The following is a 25902-nucleotide window of genomic DNA, read 5'->3' as shown; positions in this document are numbered from 1 at the left end:
CATTAAGGAGTAGAGAGGACATATTTGTGACAGTAGCCATTATTGTGTTTCGAAAGATTTTTAAAAGGTCAATTGAATGGTATTTCCATCTTTCAGCTTGCAAATTAATCGAAAAGATACTGAAGTTATCCAATTTTTGCAAACAAAACTTTTACAATTTTTGCAATTTTTTCAAAGGTCTGATATTGACTATTGTCCTACTTGTATTCCGGGTTGAATTCAATAGGCCTTATAGGAATGCTGTAGTTTTCTAAAAAAGTAACTCAAAAGGTTATTTTTTACTTTCTTATAAAATTTACATTATTATATCATCAGATTTCAGTTTCACTACTCCCACCGTCTTTGCTAATAATACTACCAAGGTAATTTAAGCTACCCAACTGATCAATCTTTTCGTTACCCAGCGTCACATTTTCATTTTTACTTATTTCTAGCCTTAGTAACTTTGTCTTCTTAACATTAATTTTCAAACCCATTCAAGCACCCTGAACTCGCAAAACCTCTAAAAGTCCATTCATTTTGCTCACACTTTCATCTAGGATGCTTAAATAATTGCCATAATCTGAATCCAGGAGAGTTGTGCCTATCCATTTGATAACGTGGTCTCCCATTGTTTTTCCTGTGCTTCTTAAGACAAACTCAATCAAAATAATCCACACACATATATATATATATATATATATATATATATATATATATATATATATATATATATATATATATATATATATATGTAATGTATATACATATGCATATATATATATATACATGTATATGTATATATATACATATATATACATGGATTATTTTGATTGAGTTTGTCTTAAGAAGCACAGGAAAAACAATGTGCGACCACGTTATCAAATGGAGAGGCACAATTCTCCTGGATTATATATATATATATATATATATACATATATATATATATATATATATATATATATATATATATATATATATATATATATATATATATATATACATATATATATATATAAATCATCGAAGAGGAGTGGTGGTTAAATTCACTTTCAGAACTGTCCTGTGGGTGCTATAACATCGTGTATGTATTTATGACAGTAATCTCCGAACGATTATAAAAATAAAAAATAAAAATATTATAAGTAATGAAATATTCTAGGTTCATTTGCATGGTGGAAATCTTTCTAGTTTCCATTCATATGTACCTCTCGGTATACTTCCTGAAGAATACGGAGGAATGTCGGGGCCAACTGAAGAACTAGTCGGTAAGCTGCTTTTCCTATTTTATCTAATATTAGGATTGGGGGGGGGACATAAGTGCCAGAGTATCTGTGACTGTTGTGGCTGGGACCATGGAGTCACTGAGACTAGCGAATTCTTTTGAAGTTAAAAATTGGTGAAAATTAATACAAGGGGTTGAGAGGAATTTGAGTAGGAGGTTTAGACAAACTTAAAGTATGGACTAGGAATTTCTAAAATGAATTTCTTCATATTATCGTATCCCACCTCCAAAATAACAACAACAAAGTAGACATTTTTCACTTTGGCAAGTGCAGAAGAACACAGTTTAGTTCTAAACTTTTTTAATACAAATCGAACTCAGTTGGATTTCTTTATCTTTGATAATAAAACAAAAGGTAAGATCTATACACTGCAGTAAGGCCAGTAAAGAATATATGTCGAAAGCAATAGTTTTTGTTAAGGTACAAAAAACAAAAACTTACACTGTAGCTGAACAGCTTGGCATTGATAGTACGTAAGATCGTGTTTGGCCTAGCTAAATATTACGTCCTCATTTTGGTAAATAGGGCAGTCTTTCAGCTAGAGCAGTGGTTTCCAATTGAATTTAGGCCATGCCTCACCTAAGCATTTCTAAATCCTGATGCCACTCTCATAATATTTCAATTTTGCTATTTATGGATTAACGTCAATTCACCTGAATTAAACTTAATTTGGTATCTTTTTAGGTTGTCCTCTTAGCATATTTTATACCAATGACAAGTGTTGTCTTTATATAACATATTTTATGCAGTTTATGGCTTCATTTTTCAGTGTTTGATCCAATCTTACGTTTCTTACTGTCCAATAGTATAGATGTCAACCTTTCCTTCACTATTAAAACCACTTTCTAAGATTTACAATAAAACTAGAAACCTCATTAAGGAAACTATTCGTTCGGGAGTTATCCCATTACTTAATCTCGAGTTACTGTATATTTTTTCGTTTGCATGTTCTACTTTTTCTCGGCTTCACGGTGACCACCCCCATCCCCTAAGTGCCCCACCATATTTTAACTCTGGTCAGATTAATTATAATCTTCGCTATACAAACTATCACATTCAAGTTTCCTTTACTCCTTGTGTAAGGTCAGAAAAAATCCTTCAATTTCGAGTCATGTTTTGTGGAATAAGTTGCTCAAATCAGTTCAAAGGTGCCATTCATTGGGTTTGTTCAAAAAAATTTTAAATTCTTTAGCTTCTTAGAAGTTATTTCATCTATTTAATCTATCAATCTGCTTAATTAATTTAGTCTATTCAATCTATTTAGTTTTGTTTTCTATAGCTTCTATTTTATTTATGTTTTCTTTTCTTCTCCTTTTTGCTCTTCTCTCTGTGAGTAAGTGATTATTTTATGTTTTTGTTTTTTCTTTTCTGAGTAAGTGACTTTTTGTTTTTTCTTCTCTGAGTAAGTGACTCGTCCGTCATCCCCCTTCTTTACAGGCCAAAGAGCCTCTGGGGGAATAGTAAAATGTAATATTGTATGTGTATTTTATGATGATTAAATCATATCTTATCTATCTTATTGCAATACTATCATGTATGTGTTTTGCTCTTTGAATGCATTATAAACTTGACGTCGTTCGCATGAACAATATTTCTTTCTTTCAAAATCAAGGCTCTAAAGTATATTCAGTCTAAGGATAGACATCCTGCCTAAGACCCACAAAATTATTCCCATGCCCCGCGGATGGGGCCTGCGCCCCACGTCAGGAATTGAGGAACCAGAGATAATAAAGCATTTTTAGTCCCCAACTGTGGATGTTCTAACCTAACTTCGATGAGGTAAATTTACAAAGCCTAGCTAACTATTACATCCTTATTTTGGTAAATAACGTTGTATTTCTTAGTAATGTTTCAGCTAGAGGTACTAACATATTTTTAATCCCAATTGTGAATAGTCTAACCTGCATCTTATTATCTAAACTTAAAAGGCCTACTTGTTACGGGCTCGTTTTGATACATAGCGTTTTCCAAACATACAATAACGAAACAACGTTTTATTGTTTTACTACATCACACAACGTTTCGTTTTATATAACAGTTTATTATATAATGATTAAATATAAAAAAAGAAACCCAACAAATGAATAACGATCCACTTAATGAATAATATAGTGCAATAAAGAAATAATATAACTGCCTAAAATAAAAAGGTATATCACACATCTTCACAATTTTACAGGATATCGATAATTTCGCTGGTTTTTGTCAATTAAAGGAAACACACTTAAGAATTACGCTTAGGTTAGTTCCGAGAGAACCGGTTTATAGCCACAAAGACAAGTGATGGGTGACAAAATACATTGAACTTATAAAATTTGTGGGTTTATTGCTAAACATTAGAGGGAGGGGGGTTAAGTATTTGGACAGTATGAAGTTAGGAAATAATTCTTGCTTCATAATATGCCAAGTTATTGTAGCTTACACAATTCACTTGCAGACCCTCTATATTACCCCCCCCCCTATTTTGCAAATATATAGCCTAAATCGGAAGCATTCTTTCATCCATCACTTGTGTTTGTGGCTATGAAACCGGTTTTATCAGATCTAACATAAGCGTAATTCTTGAGTGCGTTTACTTTCATTAACTAGTATCATTTTGTTTCCAAGCGCTTGGCGGGAAAAATCATTAATTTACGGTATAAGCAAGAAAATATTTGTAAGATATGGGAGGAAAGCTAAATATTATGTCTTAATATTAGTATGTAACTTTTACCAAACATAAAATGACGTTTTATGATTCTATCATATCTTATGATGTTTTACCTCATGACGTTTTATCGCATAAAATGATTTGTGTTTAGAATATATGAAGTATCCTTAAGGTTTTTTTCTCTTTTTAACCTTACTGTTGGGACTTGGCCGTTTTTCAGTTTCAATTTTTGTAAATAAGTTTTTAATTGTGTGCTATATATTTTTAATTGATTTTTATTTAAATTCTATTTTTCTGAATTTTTTGGTTCCAGACAAAAAAATTATACTTTTCTGTGAAATATAAAGATCATATTTAAAACTTAAACTAACTGATACTCGCTTGTGCGAGATCAAACAGTTCGTGTTAACGACTTGTAGTAAGAAGCGACCCGGCTCAATAGTAACCGAAACTCTAAAAACGGAATTTTGATACCAATAGCTACAACAAAAGAATCTTGTTTTCATGCTGATTTTAGATATATAAGTTTCATCAAATTTAGTTATACCCATAAAAAGTTACGAGCCTTAAATAGGGGGAAACACCCCATAAAAGTCATAGAATCTTAACAAAAATTACAATCAGAAAACCCTATTATAGAAGTTTCAAGCTCCTATCTACATAAATATTTGTCCCCTCCTTCACATCCCACTCTTTACGCTAAAATTCTATTGTTTTAAAAAGAAGAACTGTGACAAAGAGTCAAACTTTAGCGTAAAGAGCGGGACGTTGAGGAGGGAACAGTCCCTTTCATATACAGAATACTTTCTGTTCGTTTTAAGTTTTAATGTCACTCCTTACTTTCGGTTGAAAAAACTTGCCTTTTTATTTAATATAGACTTAAAATGAACAGGAATTACTGTGAATTAAGAAACAAAACCTGTACCGAAGATATTTTACAATGAACCATGGAGTCAAGCCTACAAAGTCCAGAAAGTGCCAAAAATGAGTGCAGTATTGGCCCCCACTTCACCTTCCCCCCAAAATAAGATAAAGTTTAAAATACCATTTACACAAAGATACTGCTTGAAAGAAAATCATGGAATTTTGTGTTGCTTCCAGTAAACGCCAATAATAATTTAACCTTTTGGACGGTTTGAGAGGGTTAAAATACAACACTGATTTCTTTGGAATTTCTAAAGTTCTCAATTTCATAAGAGGAGGCAGGAAAAACATACACGGGAGACGCATCACCACTCTACCAAGTCAATACCTGTGCGGGGCCATGATTAATAAGGTCAAAACTCTTAAATGAAATCTTTATTGAAATCAAATACGATTTTTGAGATATATACTTGCTTTTAGATATCCATATTGCAATACTAGCCTCAGGTTTGTAACCAACGAGATCAAAGGTTGATAAAACTTGTGATATCAACGATAGAAATTGTGGTAGCTACCAATGGTTTAACAACGGTACAACATAGACGCGAACGATACAATCTGTTGTAGAAATTGGAATCATTAACTAAACATGATGTTGCGTTCAGCATTCCTTCCATGAAGCTCAAATTATAGGTTAGGCCTCAAATAACATAAGTAGAATGTGCATAATGAATTCGCTTGGATCTACACCGTTAATAGAAAGTAAGTAGCCCCTCGCTTACTAAGGCTATCCCCTAAGGCACTCTTAAAGATCAATGAACTTTGTCAAGGCCATTCCCTAAGGCCATTTGAGGATCAATGAACATTGTCAAGGCCATCTCCCAAGGTCTTTCTCTAGCCTTGAGTGTTACTTGCGCAACGATATAGCCCTAAGATACTCCTGAGAGTCAATGAACTTTTACGTAAGTGATTTCTCTGACCTTGGGATGTTAGTTGCGCAACAGATACTGAGAGTTTAATGAATCCGCCCTGCAATAAATTTTTCGTATGTAATCTTCATCGCGTCATATGGATGAGAGTGACGTCATGCAGCATTGCACAGGAGTTATTAATCTCTTTCCCAATCGATTTTAATGGCCTTGAATGTGACTATAAAAACTTGATGGGGAGTTAGCATCACAGTTCCACAGTACATTTGGCTAGTTAACATGGATTCAAGTTTCAAAATAGTTCTATTATTAAAAATTGAAAAAAATTCTATGACTTTGTTTAGTCTATAATCGGTAGTGTGAGTGTCAAGAACAAAATTAATGGCTGGATTTGAGAAAAAGAACCATGCAGAATCTTCTTACTTTGGAAATATGTTTGAATTTAAATGCTCAGTTTCAATTTTTGAATATCTATTACTTCAGACAATTTGCCAGTACCTTTTTCTATATCTGCCCTTATTGGTCTAGTCTTATATGATGGTCCAGGTTGTAGATATGTTAATTGTTCAGGTGGTTCGACAAAACTTTTTTTGTCCAAACGAATTATCATTTACAACACTTGTAAAGTATATTTTTTTTTGGGTCTTGTCTCATTTGAGAGTCAAGGCTGTTGATTTTCACTCATCGTGAAGTTAATGCCAATCTCCTTTGCTTTAGCTGCCCTTATTGGTCTAGTCTTACATGATGAATCTTACTGATGTAGACTTTGTGATTGTTCAGGTGGTGGGACAAAAACTTCTTATTCCTCCAACAAATTGTCATTTGTAATATCTGTAAATTTCCAATTTTTGGGTCTAACTCTAGATAAGATTTTCATACGGGAATGTCCTTTCATACTGTCTTTTCAAAGATATTTGATTGATTGAAGCAAGTCCGATTTCTAACATTGATTGTCTACTATGCTTCAAACTTTTGGTTTCCTTTTTTAAGGTTTTTGAACTGCTGTAATACACTGTTAAAATAATTTTACAAACACCGGTTTTTTGCTCTTTAAGCAATTAAAAGTACGCGTGAAAATCTTTAATTTTTTTACATAAGTGTGACAAGTGTAACAATTTCATTCACTCACATAAATATTTTTTTCCAAAATTGAGGCTCTTAACGAATTTTCAAAAACGTTTAACTTTCTACATCATTTTTTTAGGCCACAAAATTCCAGGAAAAAAAATTAACGAAAAATATGGATCCGTTTCCGAATAAATAAATAAGTATATAAAAACATACATACACAATTATTGCTCGTTTATATATATATATATATATATATATATATATATATATATATATATATATATATATATATATATACATATATATAAGTTGTTTGTGGGTTATGTCTGTCGAGTGACAACATGTCATCATGTCGTCATGAAGTTAGTTGTCGTCATGTTTGTTCTGACGATGACGTCATCAAAGGTATTTAAGAAAATCGTTCAAAGACAAATTTTTAATTGTAAGAAGATCGTGGACGGAAAAATGTTTAATTGTAAAATGACTGAAGAACCTACAATGGCAACAGCCGAGGAAGCTGCTCAAAGAGTCTATGCCAAAAAACTTGCGGCTGATAGAGAAAGTAAGAAAAGAAAGCGTGCCGAAGTAGCTGAGTTGGTAAAGCGTTATGTTCCAGGTTCCAGGTCCGAGAGGTTCAAGTTTCGAACCTTGGCTTTAGCATTAATACAAAAGAAGAAAAAAAACTAAAAAAGGTAAAAACTACAAAAAAAACTAAAAAGAACATACTAAAAAAACTAAAAAAGCTAAAAAACTAAAAAAACACTAAAAAAGGTAAAAAACTAAAAACTAAAAAAGAAAAAAAAACTAAAAAAACTTAAAAAAAGGTAAAAACTACAAAAAAACTAAAAAGAAAAAAACATAATAAAAAAAAACTAAAAAAACTAAAAACTGAAAAAGAAAAAAAACAAAAAAAAAGGAAAAAAACTGAAAAATAAAGGAGAAAAAGAAAACTAAAAACCGGGACACAGGGAATATAAATGACGACCGGGACGCTCAAAGAGAAATTACAGACTGGGACACTGGGACACAAATAACGACCGGGAGATATAAATGACGACCGGGACACTCAAAGATAAATTACAGACCGGGACACCGGGACACAAATTACGACCGGGACACCGGGAATATAAATGACGACTGGGACGCTCAAAGAGAAATTACAGACTGGGACACAAAGGACGACCGGGATACTGGGAATATAAACGATGACCGGGACACAGGTACACAACTACAAGGGGGATGCCGGGGGCACAGGGGGATATATAAATGACGACGGGGACACAGGGAATGTTCGATTAGCAATCACCATCAACAAAGCTCAAGGACAATCATTAGAATAATCAGGTATAGATCTGAATACGGATTGTTTCTCCCATGGGCAATTTTATGTTGCATGTTCAAGAGTCGGTAAACCTGACAATCTATTTATATGCACAGACAATGGGACATCGAAGAATGTTGTATATTCGCAAGTTTTACGTAGTTAAAAACATATATATATATATATATATATATATATATATATATATATATATATATATATATATATATATATATATATATATATATATATATATATATATCTTTCTATATTCACAGGTGGGACACAGGGACACAACTACAATGGCGCGTAACGACTTACGCGCGCGGGGGGGCTTGGGGGGGGCGAAGCGCCCCCACCAACCAGGTGTTGGGGTGGCGCGAAGCGCCACCTCAACAGCTAGTATATATATATATATATATATATATATATATATATATATATATATATATATATATATATATATATATATATATATATATATATATATATATATATAAATATATATATATTTATGGAGTATATATATATATATATATATATATATATATATCTATATATATATATATATATATATATATATATATATATATATATATATATATATATATATATATATATATATATATATATAAATAAGTCGTTTGTGTGTTATGTCTGTCTGTCCGCATATGACGGCTGAATTATTTCATCATATGCCAATTCAAAAACGAATGTATTCAAGCCAAAAAAAAATTAAAAAACTAAAAAAAAGGTAAAAACTACAAGAAAACTAAAAAGAAAAAAAAACTAAAAACTAATAAAAAAACTAAAAAAGCTAAAAAACTAAAAAAACTAAAAAAGAAAACAAAAATAAAAAAAGAAAAAAACTGAAAAATAAAGGAGAAAAACAAAACTAAAAAAAATAAAAATAAAAATAAAAAAAACTAAAAAGGTAAAAACTACAAAAAAAAATAAATAGAAAAGAAAAAAACTAAAAAAACTAAAAAAGGTAAAAACTACAAAAAAACTAAAAAGAAAAAAAAAACTAAAAACTAATAAAAAAACTAAAAAAAGCTAAAACACTAAAAAAACTAAAAAATAAAAAAAGGAAGAAAAAACTGAAAAATAAAGGAGAAAAACAAAACTAAAAAAAAAATAAAAATAAAAATAAAAAAACTAGAAAGGTAAAAACTACAAAAAAACTAAAAAGAAAAAGAAAAAAACTAAAAAAACTAAAAAAAAGATAAAAACCAAAAAAAAACTAAAAAGAAAAAAGGGGAAAAACACAAAAATTTATTTCATCATCATACCAATTCAAAAACGAATGTATATACAGACCGGGACACCGGGACACAAATGACGACCGGGACACAGGGAATATAAATGACGACCGGGACACAGGCGAAGCGCCGCCACCAACTAGGTGTTGGGGTAGTGCGAACCGTCACCCCAACAGCTAGTATATATATGTATATATATATATATATATATATATATATATATATATATATATATATATATATATATATATATATATATATATATATATATATATATATATATATGCAGTTTTTCCATCATATTTGTAAATAGTGACTTTAAGACCCTTAGCTATAAACTTTGGGGAAAATTAAATAGAATACCATGTTATTATCTTTTTTGTGCGTGTATTGCAGAACTTTACTGTTATATTGTCTTGATTTTAATTTTGTTAGGTTTAATATTTAGTCTCTGATACGCTTAGACTAGGAATAAACAAGGGTGAGGAGGTGTTGTTAGGTAACAAGAAAACTGATCAAGCAAATAGACTTGTTGATAGAATGTCTATCAACTAGTGAAAATGACATCATTTTTATACAATCCTGCAAAAGGCTTATGACGATTGTGCCTTTCACTCAGACTTTCTGTCTTGGCTTTTTCTCCAATTAGCCATGGATTGATGGCAATTTGATTTTAACTCAAACTTACCTAGTTTTTAAAGGCTGTACTATTACTATTGTCTATAAAGGATCTACTTACCTACGCCATATTATTTGTAAAAAAGACTCTACAAAAAAAACCCAACAAACCTATAAATAATAAGAAATCCCAATATTTCGACTCCACGACAGGGAGCATGTTTCAAAGAAAAAAAACCTTTAAGGAAAACTACTTAAAAAAATCAAACCATCTGAACAAACACCAACAAATACAAGAGAAAAAAAATAAGCAACAATAAACAAATAAATATAATTCACATTTTAAACACTTCAAAACATTAAAAAAAAAATTTCTTAGTTGTTTTTCGTTGAAAAAGGCTCCCAGACGTGAAGTCGAATATTCGGATTTTTTTTATTATTTAAACTTTTTTTTCTAATGTCTCTGTTCCACTGCTTTATTTAAACTAAACTCTTTTTTCTCTCTTTAATCTTTTGCAAATGGAAAAGCAGTGTAGCCTAAGAAATTACTTCGTATGGTTAGAATATTGGTACCAATGGTCATGACAGTGGTTCAGTATTTCTCTGATATGTGGGTGCTTCGAAAGGCCGAGAAAGACTTGTAAAATGTTTTCCAGAGGTAGTGCATAAAGAAAGCTTCAGATAGTTTTTGAACTGACCGTATATCAAACAGTAATCTGTAGGAAAAATGCGGTTTGATCCCACTTTTCAGGGATATATAGAGGGAGAGAATAGTTATTTTCCACATAATTTCTGATGCCACAATGAGGCTGAAAAACGTTTTGTTCTTACGCAAGTACAAATAAAGAAGAAAAGGTAAGATGACTAGGCCATGTTTTACTGATAGAGGATACCAGATTGCCAAATATTTCAATTTATCATCCATATGGAGGTAAATGAACAGCCGAACTCCCCGAATGTAGTGGGAATAGGTAAATAGACAAGATTTAAAGAAAATTGGGACTAAGTGCGAGGGGTGAAGAGAGAAGCTTGTGATAGATTGGGGGAAAAGGTTGAGTGGTTCTAGCTCTATCAGCCTCAGGCAGATTGGTGCTGCAGTTAGTTGCTAGCATTAGTAGTTGTGATGTATATTGCAGCAAAGAATCTGGTGTGTAACCAGTAAGCTCAGTAATCCTTGAATAAAATAGACTTGGAAATGGGAAGCTTCTTTCCATAAATGTAGGCTAAATACTTTATCTAAAGTGCTCACACAAGACTTACACCATTTGTACAATATGCGCTTCCTTTGTTGTATATTTGGAGTCGTATCATCTAGATTTTAATTATTTATATGTTATCATTTAAAACCATTCCCTAAATGACCCTCTCAAGTCGTAAGAGATTTAACATTTCTATAGTACAAAATCGGCGAGGAGAGCGTATTTAATTTAGGGTTGTGGCTCAAGGGGCCAACACTGGGCCCTTTGACCCTACAAACTAAGCATCTTTGGATGATATTGGTATCACCAAGATTTAACATGTCCGTCTTTCTACTAAAACTCATCGATGAAGACCTTCTCTTGAAATGAACTGTTTGTAACCCTTCCTGTAACCCTGTTTGTTCCTAACCCCTCCTCAGGGACAGGGCGTATCACATTGCATCCAGATGTTTTTATTTCTTGATTGTTTTGATGAACAGGGCTATCTTGAAGTTTTGACTTGACGGCAAAAACAGCTCTGAAAGGGCGTCCGATTGTTCTCCAGTTGGTTTCGTAGCTTATAAGACGCGTTAGGTCCTTAAGTTTACAATTAAAAAAGGCCTCCCCTCGATTTTCTACAATCATATATTTCATTGGACAAGGCCAATTCTGATCAAAATTCTAGAAAGTTATTTTTTAATTTCTCAGTAGTCTTAATTTTTTCTTCCGTAAATCATCTGGAAAATTGCCTGGAAAAGAAGCGTAGAAAATACTATATTGTTTGTTACTGAACGAAACGTATGGCCCTTTAGACCTGCTTGGCAGGCCAAACTATTCGTATAACCTAATTTATTTTATCGTTTCTTAAATTACTCTTCGTTTCAGAATACTGGAAGCAGAGCACAGAAGCAGCACGTGAATGGTATTTAGAAGAAGACAAGTACCTGAAAGAATCTGTGGCAGAAAAGAATTTTGAGAAGCTGTGAAGTTTCTGAAGTTGTGAAGCTTGAAAGGCTGGTGTTAAGAGGAGAACAAGTACTTAAAAAGGGCATTTGAAACTGGAAAAATGTGTATTAGTTAGGGTGTTACTTAGGGATACATTTTCACAAATAACTCTGAGGGTGCTTTGAATTCCTCCATTTCTTGTTTGAACCAGCATTTTCCATGGCTTTCAGGGCCATTACTTTCATAGCATGCAACTCTGAAAAGTGTTACTGGCGTCAATCTAAAAATTTCGTATTTAGAAGCGGTAATTGAACAAGGAACAATAAATTATTTTACTCTACTGTGTATTTTAATAATATTAAAATTGTTGATATTAAAATTGTATGCTTTAAATACAAAACTGTACTGAAGATCAGTGAAAACAAAATCATGGTCATAGAAATAAGAAGATATAAGTAATGAGGTTGAATGGGGGTAGCTCAAAGAGGTCAATTTCGTAAACATAGATGTCAATCATGAAAGCCAAAAACATAAAAATTTTTGTATTTAAAAAACGGACTAAGGTCAATAAAAACAACAATAAAAACAAAAATTACAACTATATTTAGCCAGTATTCATTGGCCTCTCTTTCGCACAAAAAGAAGAAAAGTAGCTAAGGCAAGCTGTGAATATTGTTCAAATATTTTATTGTTCCTAAAAGTAATTTTTTGTTAATTTTGACTCTATTAATCTTAACCGGTTTTGAATAGGAGGCCATAGCTTTTTTTATGCCAAGTTGGGCCTGCAAGAGGATCACCGAAATCTGATCAAAAATACAAACTGGCCATCCAAGATTCAGCTGGCTCCAAAATAATCCAAAATAAACGTTTCTCAGACAAATGATCAATCAAAATGAAATCAGAGTGACTGGAAAAACAAGTTTTGCACATTAATAGATTGGCATTACTTGGCTACAAGAAAAATGATAGTACAGATCAGGTACAAATTATCTAAAAAAATAATACAGTTACACATCAGCTAGTCTAACTTATACTTGAGTCAGGACACAAGCTTTGCAGCTTTCTCTGGGGCTAGATTGTGGCAGACGATCGCATTCCATTCGGTACGATCAAGAGTCAAAGGGACCACAACTCTGAGCAAGGAGGGTTGCCATCGACGACCCACCAATAGATTCAAGAATGGGTTTGATCTAGTGTTTCTAGGATTTTGACTGGCCTCCATGCTTTTTTCCTCTAGCTTGAGAGTGGTTTGCGACTAGTGCCCTTGAAACAATGGAACTGTTAGGTCAGCGAAAGCTATGTCCAAACCAGGAGAGATGCACGCCGGCGAATGATGGTTTTCAGGTCGAACTTCTGTATATAGCGATGTCTTGTTATTTCAATCTGGACTTGGTTGCAATCTGGACTTGGTTATTTCAATCTGGACTTGGTTGAGTCCAAGTAAGTGCTTCATGCACCTGTAGTCGAACGAGCTCAGAGCCTGAGTGACTAACTTGTCAGAGGTTAATATATTGTCTACGTTAGTTACTGTACTTTTTAAAAATTATTCATTCTACAACATAATCTATCAATAAAAAAAACAATAACGAAAAGAACAAAAGTAGGCACGTAAGCATGAATTTCTTTTTGTATGTCCGGAATTTTGGGAGCCGTAATTTGAAAAAAAAAATACAACAAAGCAACAAAAGAAAGGCAAGATACGTGAAATCTATACAAAAATATTTGAAATATTGCAAGAATCTCGTGATTGTTAAGAGGTACTGGCTGACTTTCCTTAGCTCCCCTGCGTGCATGTCTGAACATAACCCACGTTTACAGAAGTAGATAAATATATAGGTCAACTTTATTGCAATAGTCTTGAGTTATCGTGGCAAAAAAATATGCAAAATATAATTTCAAAGAATTAGCTACATACACTAAGATAATTCCCATTAAACATTCAAAAACTTAAAAACAGCTAGCAATGGATTATACTTGTTCTAAGAATACAAACTACATAAAAATACTGGGCTGCCATAATTTTTGGGGCCAAAGGGCCAAAATGGGCAAACGAGGATAGTTTTAGTGTCCTTCTAGAAAACTGTCAGCATGACTTGAACGCGAATCCAAAATCTCTAGTTCCAGCTGCTTGTTTTTTTTTTTTTTTTTAGCAGCATAGCCACGTTTTTGATCGGGTACAGTGTTGTAGTTGGAATGAGTTTTAATTTACATAAAAGAATACCTGTTAAATAAAAAAAAACTTTAGTCAACCTGAATATGCACTTTTAATATATATAGAAAAATAATTTTCCTATATATAGATATAGAAAAGTGATGTGCCAACTTTTTAAAGTTTGATATAGAAAAATATCGTTAAACACTATTAGAAGACATATGAATTTAGGAAAAACTAACTTAAGTAGAGATCTACCGAGACAATGGTCACTAATGAGGGAGTGCGCTTGTAGGATTTACCTCCTCCTCGTTCGGAACAAAGGGTTACAATATTCATATATACTCTCGTTTTGAAATTGTGTCATATTATTTCATTATACCTCTCTTCCGCTTCGTGTATTCAATTTTTCTATTGAGGCTATGATCACTGGTAGAGGAGAAGGGGGTTTCTAGGACTTAACCCCTCTACTCCTGGCTAAGAAAAAAATCATACACTGTATGCATACACCTAAACTTAATAAGCTTGTCACCATGTTTCATTACACCTCTTCCACTTCATGTATTAAAAAACACCTACAGATTGTATGATAACTAATAGGGGGTGAGTTCTTAGGAATTATACCCCTCCACTCCACGGTGGGTTCTTACCCCCTCCACTCCTTGTTAGGAACAAAAGCATACACTGTATGTATACAATATTATTTTGTAACTTTGTCATCTTATTTCAGTGCATCCCTTCCCCTTCATGGTAAGGTAGTTGGCTTGTAGAACTTATGTCCCCCTCCTGACTCCTTGTTTGAACAAAGGTTTACACCATAGATGTCAACTCGCATTTTGTGATGTTGTCATGTTATTTCAGTTCATCTATTCTACTTCGTGCATTAAAACAAATCTACAGAGGCTATGGTCACTGGTAAGGTAGTCTGTTTGCGAGACTTACCCCCCCCCCACCCCTTTCACTCCTTGTAAGTAACAAAGGCTTACGATATATGTCTACAATCTGACTTAACAATTCTGTTTTCTTATTTATCAACATATCTCCCGCTTCATGCATTAAAACACATCTATATACGTAAGCCTGCGATACTGGGCATAATGGAAAAATCGGAAGGAAGTGAATAGATAAGATAAAAAAGAAAGAAAGAAAATGCTAATAGAAAAAATAGTAATATAAATAAAATAAAAATACAAAAATTAACATAATGAAAAAAATAAATAGCAAATAGTTTTGAAAAAATGTGAAAATAAAATAGAAAGATAGAAAGGCGGGAAAGAAAATAAGAAAGAAGCGAAGAGTGAGAAGACAGGTTTTCCTTATAGTTTTCCCTAGAGAAAACATTTGCTCTGTTTTTTAAGAAAAACCTGATAGCGCATAATTTTTCCCTCTGATATAAATTTGTGGGAAACTCGAACTTCACTTATCAAAATGTAAGGAAGGTTCGAATTAAAATTTTCCTAAAAATCACATTTATGATATCAAACTGGTAAGTTTAATAGTAAACATCTGAACCATAGGCTTTGACATTCAATTTGTACTGATCGTTGCGAGCAGATTTCTTCCCCGCTGATGCTTCGGTATCTGATGTGAATCCTAGAATAGAAGATGTCAATGAACAATGACCCAATGTCTGTTGTGTAGCGTAGCTGTGGACGGTGAATGATTTCCTTTCAGCGAGGATGTATTTTCTGGGGGATATTTTCCGCGGGACTTGTTTTCAGAGAGGGAATTTTCGGTAGGGGGGGGGGGGGGTGAACAGCTAGAACTGCGGTGGAGATAGAAACCCATATAATGCGTCCACATAATTTTCTGGTGGAAGCGAACAAGATTTCCCGGGGTGAACAGCTAGAACTGCGGTGGAGATAGAAACCCATATAATGCGTCCACATAATTTTCCAGTGGAAGCGAACAAGATTTCCCGGGAGAAATTTCCTAAAGGGGAGGGGCGAAGGTTTGAAAAAAGTGTTACCAGAAAAGTGTCATATTTATTTTCGAATATCATGCAATTTCTTCAATTTCTAGTCTTCTAGGGGGACTCGAACCCCCTGCTGTCCTCTATAGGCATCCTTGGACCCTTAGTTTCCTCATCACTGATAAAGCCAGACGGATACGGTCTACCATTGTCATGACATATTCCAATTTGTAAAGTTAGTAGCTATTAAATTCAAGGACTGGAACACCGAGAACACTAGTAGTGTTATTATACCAGGTCTGGAGTCTATACTCGAGGCTCTAAAGATAGGACAATACTCCCGGATGATCCTCATTAGCATAAGTATATTAACAAAAAATTGGCATAACCGGTTTACTTAGCAACCTGGTCCGGTCATGGACGTTCCCTAGCAACTAGAATGATTATACTACAGAGGCTACAACTCATTTGCATACTTCCACGAGAATCTCATTTGCGTATGGCCATGAGGCCCTAGCAATCGACCGTAGCAAACAGATCCAACATAAGGCTTCATTTTCAATGTATCTTATACTAAAACGAAAGTAGAATCAGAGAGGGAACTGTTTGGATATATCTTTCTCATCAAGTTTTTATTTAACAAGACAAAATGACAAGACAAAATGAACAAAATGAGTGGTGTATTTATGCTATTGGAAGTTGATAGTAGAGCTGGTAACAGCAGCAATACTACAAAGACAAGAGTACCTAACGTAGCAGTAGAAACTACAAAAGGAATTTCAACCAAGCCCTGAATAGGATGACATGTATGCAAGATACGTGATATCATTGAGCTTATTTAAATTGAAAGAACAGTTATGTTTTGCAGCACAACTTAATATAATGCATATACATAGACTTCAAGCTGCTTTAAATGTTATAGGGAAATATATTGAGGACAATAAGATGAATCAGTAAGTGAAAAATGAGTGATATATTGTTGTAATTATGAAATAAAAATGTTTCTAAATCGAAAATATTTTTCTTGTTAGATCTTTTAGCAGGTCACCACTCCTCTCTCTATATGCGAATACTCTCGAAGTAGAATAGAATCTTAAGATCCGTTAGTTAGTCTGCAGTCAGCTGTTAGAGTGTTATGATTAAAAATGGATGGATTTATGAAACATAAAATCATACGGGATCTTGTTATTTTGGAAAAATGTCTGAATATAAATGATCGTTTTCAAAAGTTATCTGGGCAAAAGAAAATATTTTCTCAAAGAATGCTTGATGATATTACTAATGATGCATTTCCAACTTTGGATTATAGTATGATGCTAATGAGTCCTGGTTCAAACGCATTTACTCAATTTATTGATATACTAATCGAAACAAAACAAAATGTTATTGTGGGTTTAGTTTTGAACACTACCTTAGAAATTCAGTGATGATGATTTAAGCCTCTAACCTAGTGATTTCTTTCACTAGAATAATAAATAAATCGACAATAGAGAAGATCCTATTCAAACAGATTTAGTTGAATTATGATGTTACTCGATTACTCCTCTCCCTCTCTCTCTCTTTCTAGAAAAAAGGATTCTCTATCGATCATAAATCAGTTTGATTGTGGCGGTGAGACAGTCAACACTGAAAAAATTTTCTTTACGTGTCCACTATGCATGTACACGCTGTGTAGCTGGTCTTCCTGTGAGAATTGTACGGTTGTTGATGAGTATGATGAAAAGCTTAGACTATGCAATCCGTGTAAATTACACAGAGGATATGCAGTACAAATTAAGGAATTTAATTCCTTTCTTGATGCGAATTGTGATTCTCACACTAGAGGATTCCTATGCTCCAATCATCATTATAATAAATGAGATCAGTGGGAGAATACATTTTTGGTATGATTGGAAAGAACCCTAAAAGACATTTCAATTTATTTCTAAGAGACTGGTATCATCATGGTTTTAAGTTGTTTTGGGAGGAAGAATAAGGCCTGCGCTTCAACTATTGGAATAACAAGAGATTCTAGTTTCTGCGATATTGCGGTGAAGACCAAGATTACTATGATTACAAGCCTACTGATTTTTGTTTCGCTATTACAGAAAGTGATTCTCCATTTGAAAAAATTGTATCTGATATTTTTTCGAATAAGCGAATTGAAACAGGTGAATTTTACAATATGAATGAAAAAAAGTATCATTGACTTCACAAAGGGATACATTAAGAGTGAATTTACATTGTGCTGTAGAAAATGTAACCTTGACTTTGAACATCAAGATCAATATACAGTGAATTTAGATGATCTGCCGCCATTAGGTTGTTCTCGACAGCAACCTATACATAGAAGAATAAATCTAAAGAGGAGAAAAAAGTCAAATTTTATGTATATACATGTTTTATAAGTAAACAAATTTACAAACATTTTTAGAACATTTTATTTGTAGGACATTGACATCAATATTATACAGGTATTATAATGTATTTTCCACTGGGAGGCTATTCAGGCGAGGGATGTCTACGTAAATGTTGAGAAATTTATTGTAAGCATAGCCACGATATCGGAAAGCGAAATATAATAGTTCATGAAAACCACAGTTAACCACTTTTAGTGGTTAAATCCCAGTTAACCACTGTGTTTTCTTCTGATTTTGAATAATAGCTTTCTCACTGCTTTAAATATAATCGATGAGCAGAGTGTAAAATGCGTATGGTAGACCAAGAGGATCAAACAATTTTGTATTCTTCGCTGTTTGAAAGATGAATAGCCAATCGCATGTCTTTGCGTTCAATGAACTGCTATTAATAATGATAAGTCCACACTGAATTTTTTGAAGAAAATTCCGAGGATATTGTCCACAATGAATTTCTTCAGGAGAAATCCGAGGGTATACAATAAGATTTGTATTTGGATATGTACGGATCCGTATTAAATACACTGATTATTTGATTTGTGTTCCTGATGCGAGGTCTAGCAGAACACTGCCTTCGGGAGTGATTTCCAAATAGGTTTCAAATTCATTTAATGAGATTTATTTGATACTCTCAGCTAATGGATCAGAAAAGGTGCATTCTAAATGTACAATCCTCGTTTGTACAATACTCATATATTGAGTACAGGACAGGTCCAATACAATGATACCGTGAGTTTTGAAAACATTGTATCAGTTGTACCATTTCCAAATATTTGCGAATCTTAATCTAGGGACTGCAATGTCAACTCCTGCACTGTCCCATAGGATTTCATTTTTTTTTACACAGAAGAGAGGATAGTCCAGACTTTTCAAATTTGTGTGGGGAACTTTCCCACGGTCCTATGGCACTAGCAAGTTTTGCAAATGCAAATGCAAGTTTTGAAGAAATTCCACCAATGATAAATGAAGAGTCGATGAAGGTGCTGAACCCACGGCAATATGTCGCTGATTGGTGATTGTATGTGGAACAAGTAGTTTGATATTATTTCCACAAAGTAACAGAACTCATAATCTGTCGCTTGCGTACTTAAAGCATTGCCGAGGTGAGAGAAACTGTTACATCGAGTACTGCAGCAAGTACCTTTCGCAAAATGAAATTGGATAGTGCAAACATTAAATTTTATGTTCACCTTAATGTTCGGTCGTAGCCGTTGCGGCATATCAAATATCTCGCGCATAGGGTGTTGCAGAGGTTTTCTTTACCACGCCCATATCTCTCTGTCCTTCTTCAATATCAATGTCTAAGACGGTTGGAGTGCGGGCTGAAATCACCCAGTTAATTCAGCATATCTCCGAGAGTTTCTGGAATAAGGTTTTTAGCCCTAGAAATATCATTCCCTGACACACTTTGCTGTTCAAAGGTACTTGAGTAAGCTGGGGTAACATTCATTGAAATATTAGGAGCAGTTACAATCGCCTCTCCAGAACGAACCACCGAAAATTTATGAGTATTTGGACTGAGCTGGTCAATCCAACCAAAATCATCCTCGGATATACCCTGCTCTTCAAAGCCATTAGATTAAGTAAAGCTAACAACCAAACCCTTATCAAAGGCGCTTTACTGAGAAGAACTAACATCCAAACCCTCCATTGAAATATTAGGGGGAGTTGCATTCACCTCTCCATAGACATCTTCCAATAGTTTATGAGTATTGGGACTGAGCTGGTCAGTTCACACATAATCATCCCCTAGTACACTTTACTGTTCAAAGGCACTTGGCTGAGCTGGGACAATGTTCATTGAAATAATGGAGGGAGTCACGTTCGGCTCTCCAAAGCAATCTTTCAAGAATTTGTCAGTCCAATCTGGATCGTTGTTATTATCAGAGGGCAAGTCGATATGGTGACAATTATGAAATATATTATCAGCACTCACCTCTCCAAAACAATCTTTCAGTAGTTTATCATGACATTCTAATTTATTGTTATCGGGGGGCAAGTCAATATGGTGATTGTCTTGGAATTTTACTGGTGATGACAATATGGGTGTCTCTATGCCCTCAAAAGATTGTATGACCCCGAAGTTGGCGGTTACAATTTAGCTAGGCTAACCTAGAACAATAATGATATAATTATTTTCTTTTTGGAACTAAAAAGTTATAAAGCTTTCTTTTTGGAATTGGTAAAGTTTTATACGACAGGAAAATATATTTTCATATCACTTAAAACATAATTCACAGTAAATAAATAAAAAATTTTCAACACATACACACACATGCAACATTTCTTTTTTTTTGGACGGTTATATGTATTAAATCCCCCCTCTAGGGGGATGACGTAGGTATACTGTGGTACCTTTCTTGTACCATTTTTCTTCTGGACGGTTATATGCATTAAGGCCCGTCTAGAGAGCGTACATATGCCTGATGCCTGTCTACTAACGTAGGTATGGGAATGACCATTTCTAGTAATGAAGGTATGAATGCAATCGCATGTATCAGCGTAGGTATGAAGGTGACCGCATATATTAATGGAGGGACCATATTAAAATGATCTTTATTCACCAAATAATTTGATTTCAACACAATGTATACACCTATGATATAGCAATATTGACTGTCAGTATTTGGTGAACTTAGCATTTTTGGTAAGCCGCTTTATTTGAAATGGAATGTGAATTTTATCGGTGTATCTATGAGAAAGAAGGAGGGCCGTGAGCAATACACATCCCACTTTTTAACACTAGATATTCAAGGCTATTTTAATTGAAAACCTTTAAAGAAAGCCGTAATAGTTGATTAATAACAGAAGAATCAAATGTAAATGAATACGAAGAATTTCCAAATATTGAAAGCATATCTATGAAAATTTAAACAAGCTTACTTCTTGCGCTTCCAATTGTCTGGGACTAGCCTCCTCTAATTCCTCACGTAACGCATGATATAAATTCATTTGAAGAGCATTGATTGATAACTCCTAACCACCAATTTTTATATCTCTTTGTTGGGGGTGATGATGATGTCTGTCTATTAAAGGTCTCTTAGAATGGAGATGAAAAAATTAAGTTAAGACGAGTAGAAATAGTCATATCATTTTTCTCGACCTAAGCCTATAAAATATTACACCACTTGCTACGTTTTCCTATGCCGTTCTCCTAGATATCCTATCCATTTGAAAGTAGGCGGATATTCAGATTGCCTTACGGGAAAATGTCACAAACCCACACCCCAAACAAAACAATAGGCCCAAGCGAGACTCAAACCAATTATCGTTAGCTTTTGAGTTCGGCATAATAGCGACTCGACTAAGACATTCCTTGTGTTTCTCAAAGTAAATTATCCAAGGAGCGTAGATAACAGTATTTGCATAATGTTATCGTTTGGTTTAGTTTTCAGCTGTAAAGGCTGCTTTACATATTGGGTACGCACCTGCTTCACATGAACTCAATTTGCATATTCATAAACGATTATGCTTATAATATAATAAAAAAATAAGCCTTCCAGGAATTCTAAACTATTAGGACTAAACCTTTAAAGCATATAAACAGGGTTTACTCCAAATTAATGGGGAGAATAAAATCTGGACAACCGAAAATGCTCAAAGTCAGGTAGCTCCAATTTCCACTAGCTATTAACACTGAAAAGAGATCGATAAGCATCGGAGATGAAAAAATATATGTAGTCACACTTAGAAGCCAGTTCTCCGTTCCTCCTCTAAAACCTTCTGAAAATTTCACCTTAAAAACTCTAGCCATTCCCCTGTTGTTAAAGAATCTATAACCACTTTAATAACTCATGACAAAATCAAAGCATCCAGTTTAGCAAAGAATGTGTACCCACTGTGTTAGTCAACAAATTAAAATTCAAGATTCTAATGTCACTGACAGGGTTGTTTAGATAAGAGAGACAGCTGAGCTGAAACAGTTTATTAATGGTTTTTCGACAGTAATAAAAATTAAAAAGGAAATAGTGATTTATATAAAAGGAAATATTATAAGGTAATACAAGTATATTTCTAATTGATTATGAATTCGAAATTTACTTACATAAAAAGCCTTATCTACAGTTCGCCTATTCATAATTGAAGTTTTGTTTCAATACTGATGGTAACACGCTATTCACAAGCTGTTGTTATAGGGAGAAAATCGGTTCAACTAGAAACATGCTTTTCAAGTTTTCTTTCATCTGGTTTTTCATAGCTAGAGCATACTCTAATTTTGTGCTAATATGATGCTAATTAGGTTTTTCTGGGATAATTGTCCCTATCTTTAGAGCCTTGGATGTAGAGTCCGGACCTGGTGTAGTAACACTACTAACACCAGCCTTTGAGTAGCCTTTGAGGTGTAGAAGAAGAGCTTTAAAGAAGAAGCTTGCTTGTTTAGCAAGAACGCGGCTTTCCTTCTCCTTATAAACAAGAATCTCTATCGATATGGAGGGGGGGGTGTAAGCTCAATATTCTTCCTATAGATTTTGCTTTGTATAATTTAGATAATTCATTGTTTTAACCCCCTCTCCCTCAGTCGAAATCCCCCTTCAAAATGTTTCCACTGCTCCGAAAGACCTTGCCTATCAAATCCCTATTAATACATTATATATATATATATATATATATATATATATACTAGCTGTTGGGGTGGCGCTTCGCGCCACCCCAACACCTAGTTGGTGGGGGCGCTTCGCGCCCCCCCCAAGCCCCCCCGCGCGCGTAAGTCGTTACGCGCCATAATAGTTACGCGCCATTGTAGTTGTGTCCCTATGTCCCACCTGTGAATATAGATATATATATATATATATGGTTTTAACTACGTAAAACTTGCGAATATACAACATTCTTTGCTGTCCCATTGTCTTTGCATATAAATAGATTGTCAGGTTTACCGACTCTTGAACATGCAACATATAATGGTCCATGGGAAAACAATCTGTATTCAGATCTATACCTCATGATTCTAATGATTGCCCTTGAGCTTTGTTGATGGTGATTGCTAATCGACCATTCCCTGTCCCGGTGTCCCGGTCGTCATTTACATCCCCCTGTTTCCCCCGGTGTCCCCGTTGTAGTTGTGTCCCTGTGTCCCGGTCGTCATTTATATTCCCTGTGTCCCGGGTCCCGGTCATCATTTGTATCCCGGTGTCCCGGTCTGTATATACATTCGTTTTTTAGTTTTGTTTTTCTCCTTTATTTTTTTCCTTTTTTTTTCTTTTTTAGCTTATTTAGATTTTTAGATTTTTTAGTTTTTTTTATTAGTTTTTAGTTTTTATTTCTTTTTAGTTTTTTTGTCCCGGTCGTCATTTATATCCCCCTGTTTCCCCCGGTGTCCCCGTTGTAGTTGTGTCCCTGTGTCCCGGTCGTTATTTATATTCCCTGTGTCCCGGTCGTCATTTGTATCCCGGTGTACATGTCCTGGTCGCTTTCTCTTTGAGTGTCGTCATTTATTAGTTTTTTCCTTTTTTTTTAGTTTTTTATTGGTTTTTACCTTTATTTTAGCTTATTTTTCAGTTTTTTCCTTTTTTTTAGTTTTTTTTTATTTTTTATTTTTTTTATTTTTTATTTTTTTTAGTTTTTTACCTTTTTTTAGTTTTTTTAGTTTTTTTAGTTTTTTAGCTTTTTTACTTTTTTTATTAGTTTTTAGTTTTTTTTTGTAGTTTTTGCCTTTTTTTAGTTTTTTCACTTTTTTTTTTAGTTTTTTATTGGTTTTTACCTTTATAGTTTTTTTAGTTTTTTAGCTTTTTTATTTTTTTTATTAGGTTTTAGTTTTTTTTGTAGTTTTTGCCTTTTTTAGTTTTTTCAGTTTTGACGTCACCTGATCCAGTTTTTTCAGGTGACGTCACCTGACACATCCATCCACACATCCATCCACACATCTACAGACAGACAACTTATTTTTATATATATAGATATATATATATATATATACATATATATATATATATATATATATATCGGGTGTTCGTCGTAAAGTATGGCAAATCAGCATTTCAGAATCTTGTTCATGTTTATCCATCGTAGGAGAAAATATTAAGAGGAGGACTTCTACTTCCTATAGAAGTCTCAAGGGAATAATTATATCTCTCGTAGCCCAATAAACTATTAATCGAAATCAATAATAAATAAAGTCAAACTTAAAACTCAATTTGCGGCTCAAGACAAAACATTTAAGTCTAAATGCGTATTTCTATCATTAGCTTCATTAAATTGCTCTTTAGTTGTCTTTAGCAATCGGTTTTTACGAGGACTACAAAATTACGTAAAATTTCTGTCAACAAGGTAGTGCCTGCCATTTTTAGACCTTTGAACGGGTTGTACTTGTATAAATTAAAAGGTCGAAGGACTTTCATAGGACCCTACGAAGCAGAAATTTAAAAAAAAATGAGAGCGGAATCAGATGAAAACGTCTAGTGAAGCTCCATCACGGAATAACCTCCTGTTACGACTACGCCCTAGCACATTCTTCATGCGTTACGAAACAATCCTGAGAGAATTTTGCGAGAATTACTGTCTTATCATCCTTATAACTCAGACCTAGTCCCATCTGAAATCTGTTGATTATCAAAACTCAGAGAACAGTTGAGGGAAAAACTATTTAAAAAATTCCGATGATGCTAAACACGAAACAAAAGATGACTTACAAAGGAGTATCTAGATTTCTTCAAAAGTGGTCTAAAAGGATGGAACCATCGGTAAGAGATTTTTTCAACCTTGATTGAAGTTGTATTGAAAAATAAATTCGTTGTAATATGAATACTAAAAAAGAATGGCAAAATATCCCTTTTTTTCAATACTTCTTGTAATATTATTATTTAATGAAAGAACGGATGAACATTCTTTATTGCAATCAAAAAACAAAAGCAAAGAATAACGGCAATAATTCAGCGACTACATGGAGGAGTAAAAACATGTCCAGGTGGGTTGTTAACTACACACACTGATACAGTAAAAAATCATATTTCATATTTCTCTTCGACACCACAAACTTTACAAGTAAGTGATCATATTCACAGCTATAATAGTACCAGGAGAACTACCCCTCCCCTTAAAAAAAGATACAAAAAAGCAGGGTTAAAATCTTACTTACTTACATTTTTCTTATAGTCTGATCATCATGGTTAAGTGTAATTGCGGGGTTAAGATTTTGAGCAAAGATTTTTCCTTCACGGGCCAGCACCATTTCAAAAGTAACCATATTCAACAATATCATATAATCATATTAAAGCAGCAAAGATACAAATGATTTCACACTATGTAGTTTTGAGCGAATAAAATAACATATCGAAAATATAATTAAAAAAATTATCCTTTGTGGAAGTTTAAACTTATTAGAATTCTTATAATCCCTATT

The 25902-nt window shown here is 33.7% G+C and overlaps 2 protein-coding genes across 5 annotated transcripts in view; one reads left to right on the top strand and one right to left on the bottom strand.

The window, feature by feature from the left end:
* Positions 1-12482, top strand: part of LOC136029914 (retinol-binding protein pinta-like) — a 113263-nt gene extending 100781 nt beyond the window's left edge. For all 4 annotated transcript variants that reach the window (XM_065708428.1, XM_065708426.1, XM_065708430.1 and 1 more), the window contains exons 6-7: positions 1142-1247; positions 12044-12482. In XM_065708428.1, coding sequence (XP_065564500.1) covers positions 1142-1247; positions 12044-12144 — 207 coding nt within the window. In that variant the 3' untranslated portion in view covers positions 12145-12482. The remainder of the gene's footprint in view (positions 1-1141; positions 1248-12043) is intronic.
* A 3242-nt stretch (positions 12483-15724) lies between these two features.
* Positions 15725-25902, bottom strand: part of LOC136029910 (adhesion G protein-coupled receptor L3-like) — a 127196-nt gene continuing 117018 nt past the window's right edge. Inside the window, exon 15 of the mRNA XM_065708421.1 lies at positions 15725-15848. Coding sequence (XP_065564493.1) covers positions 15748-15848 — 101 coding nt within the window. The 3' untranslated portion in view covers positions 15725-15747. The remainder of the gene's footprint in view (positions 15849-25902) is intronic.

This window comes from Artemia franciscana, chromosome 8 (genome assembly GCF_032884065.1).
Source record: "Artemia franciscana chromosome 8, ASM3288406v1, whole genome shotgun sequence".
Classification (NCBI taxonomy): domain Eukaryota; kingdom Metazoa; phylum Arthropoda; class Branchiopoda; order Anostraca; family Artemiidae; genus Artemia; species Artemia franciscana.
This window is presented reverse-complemented; position numbering and strand designations above follow the sequence as displayed.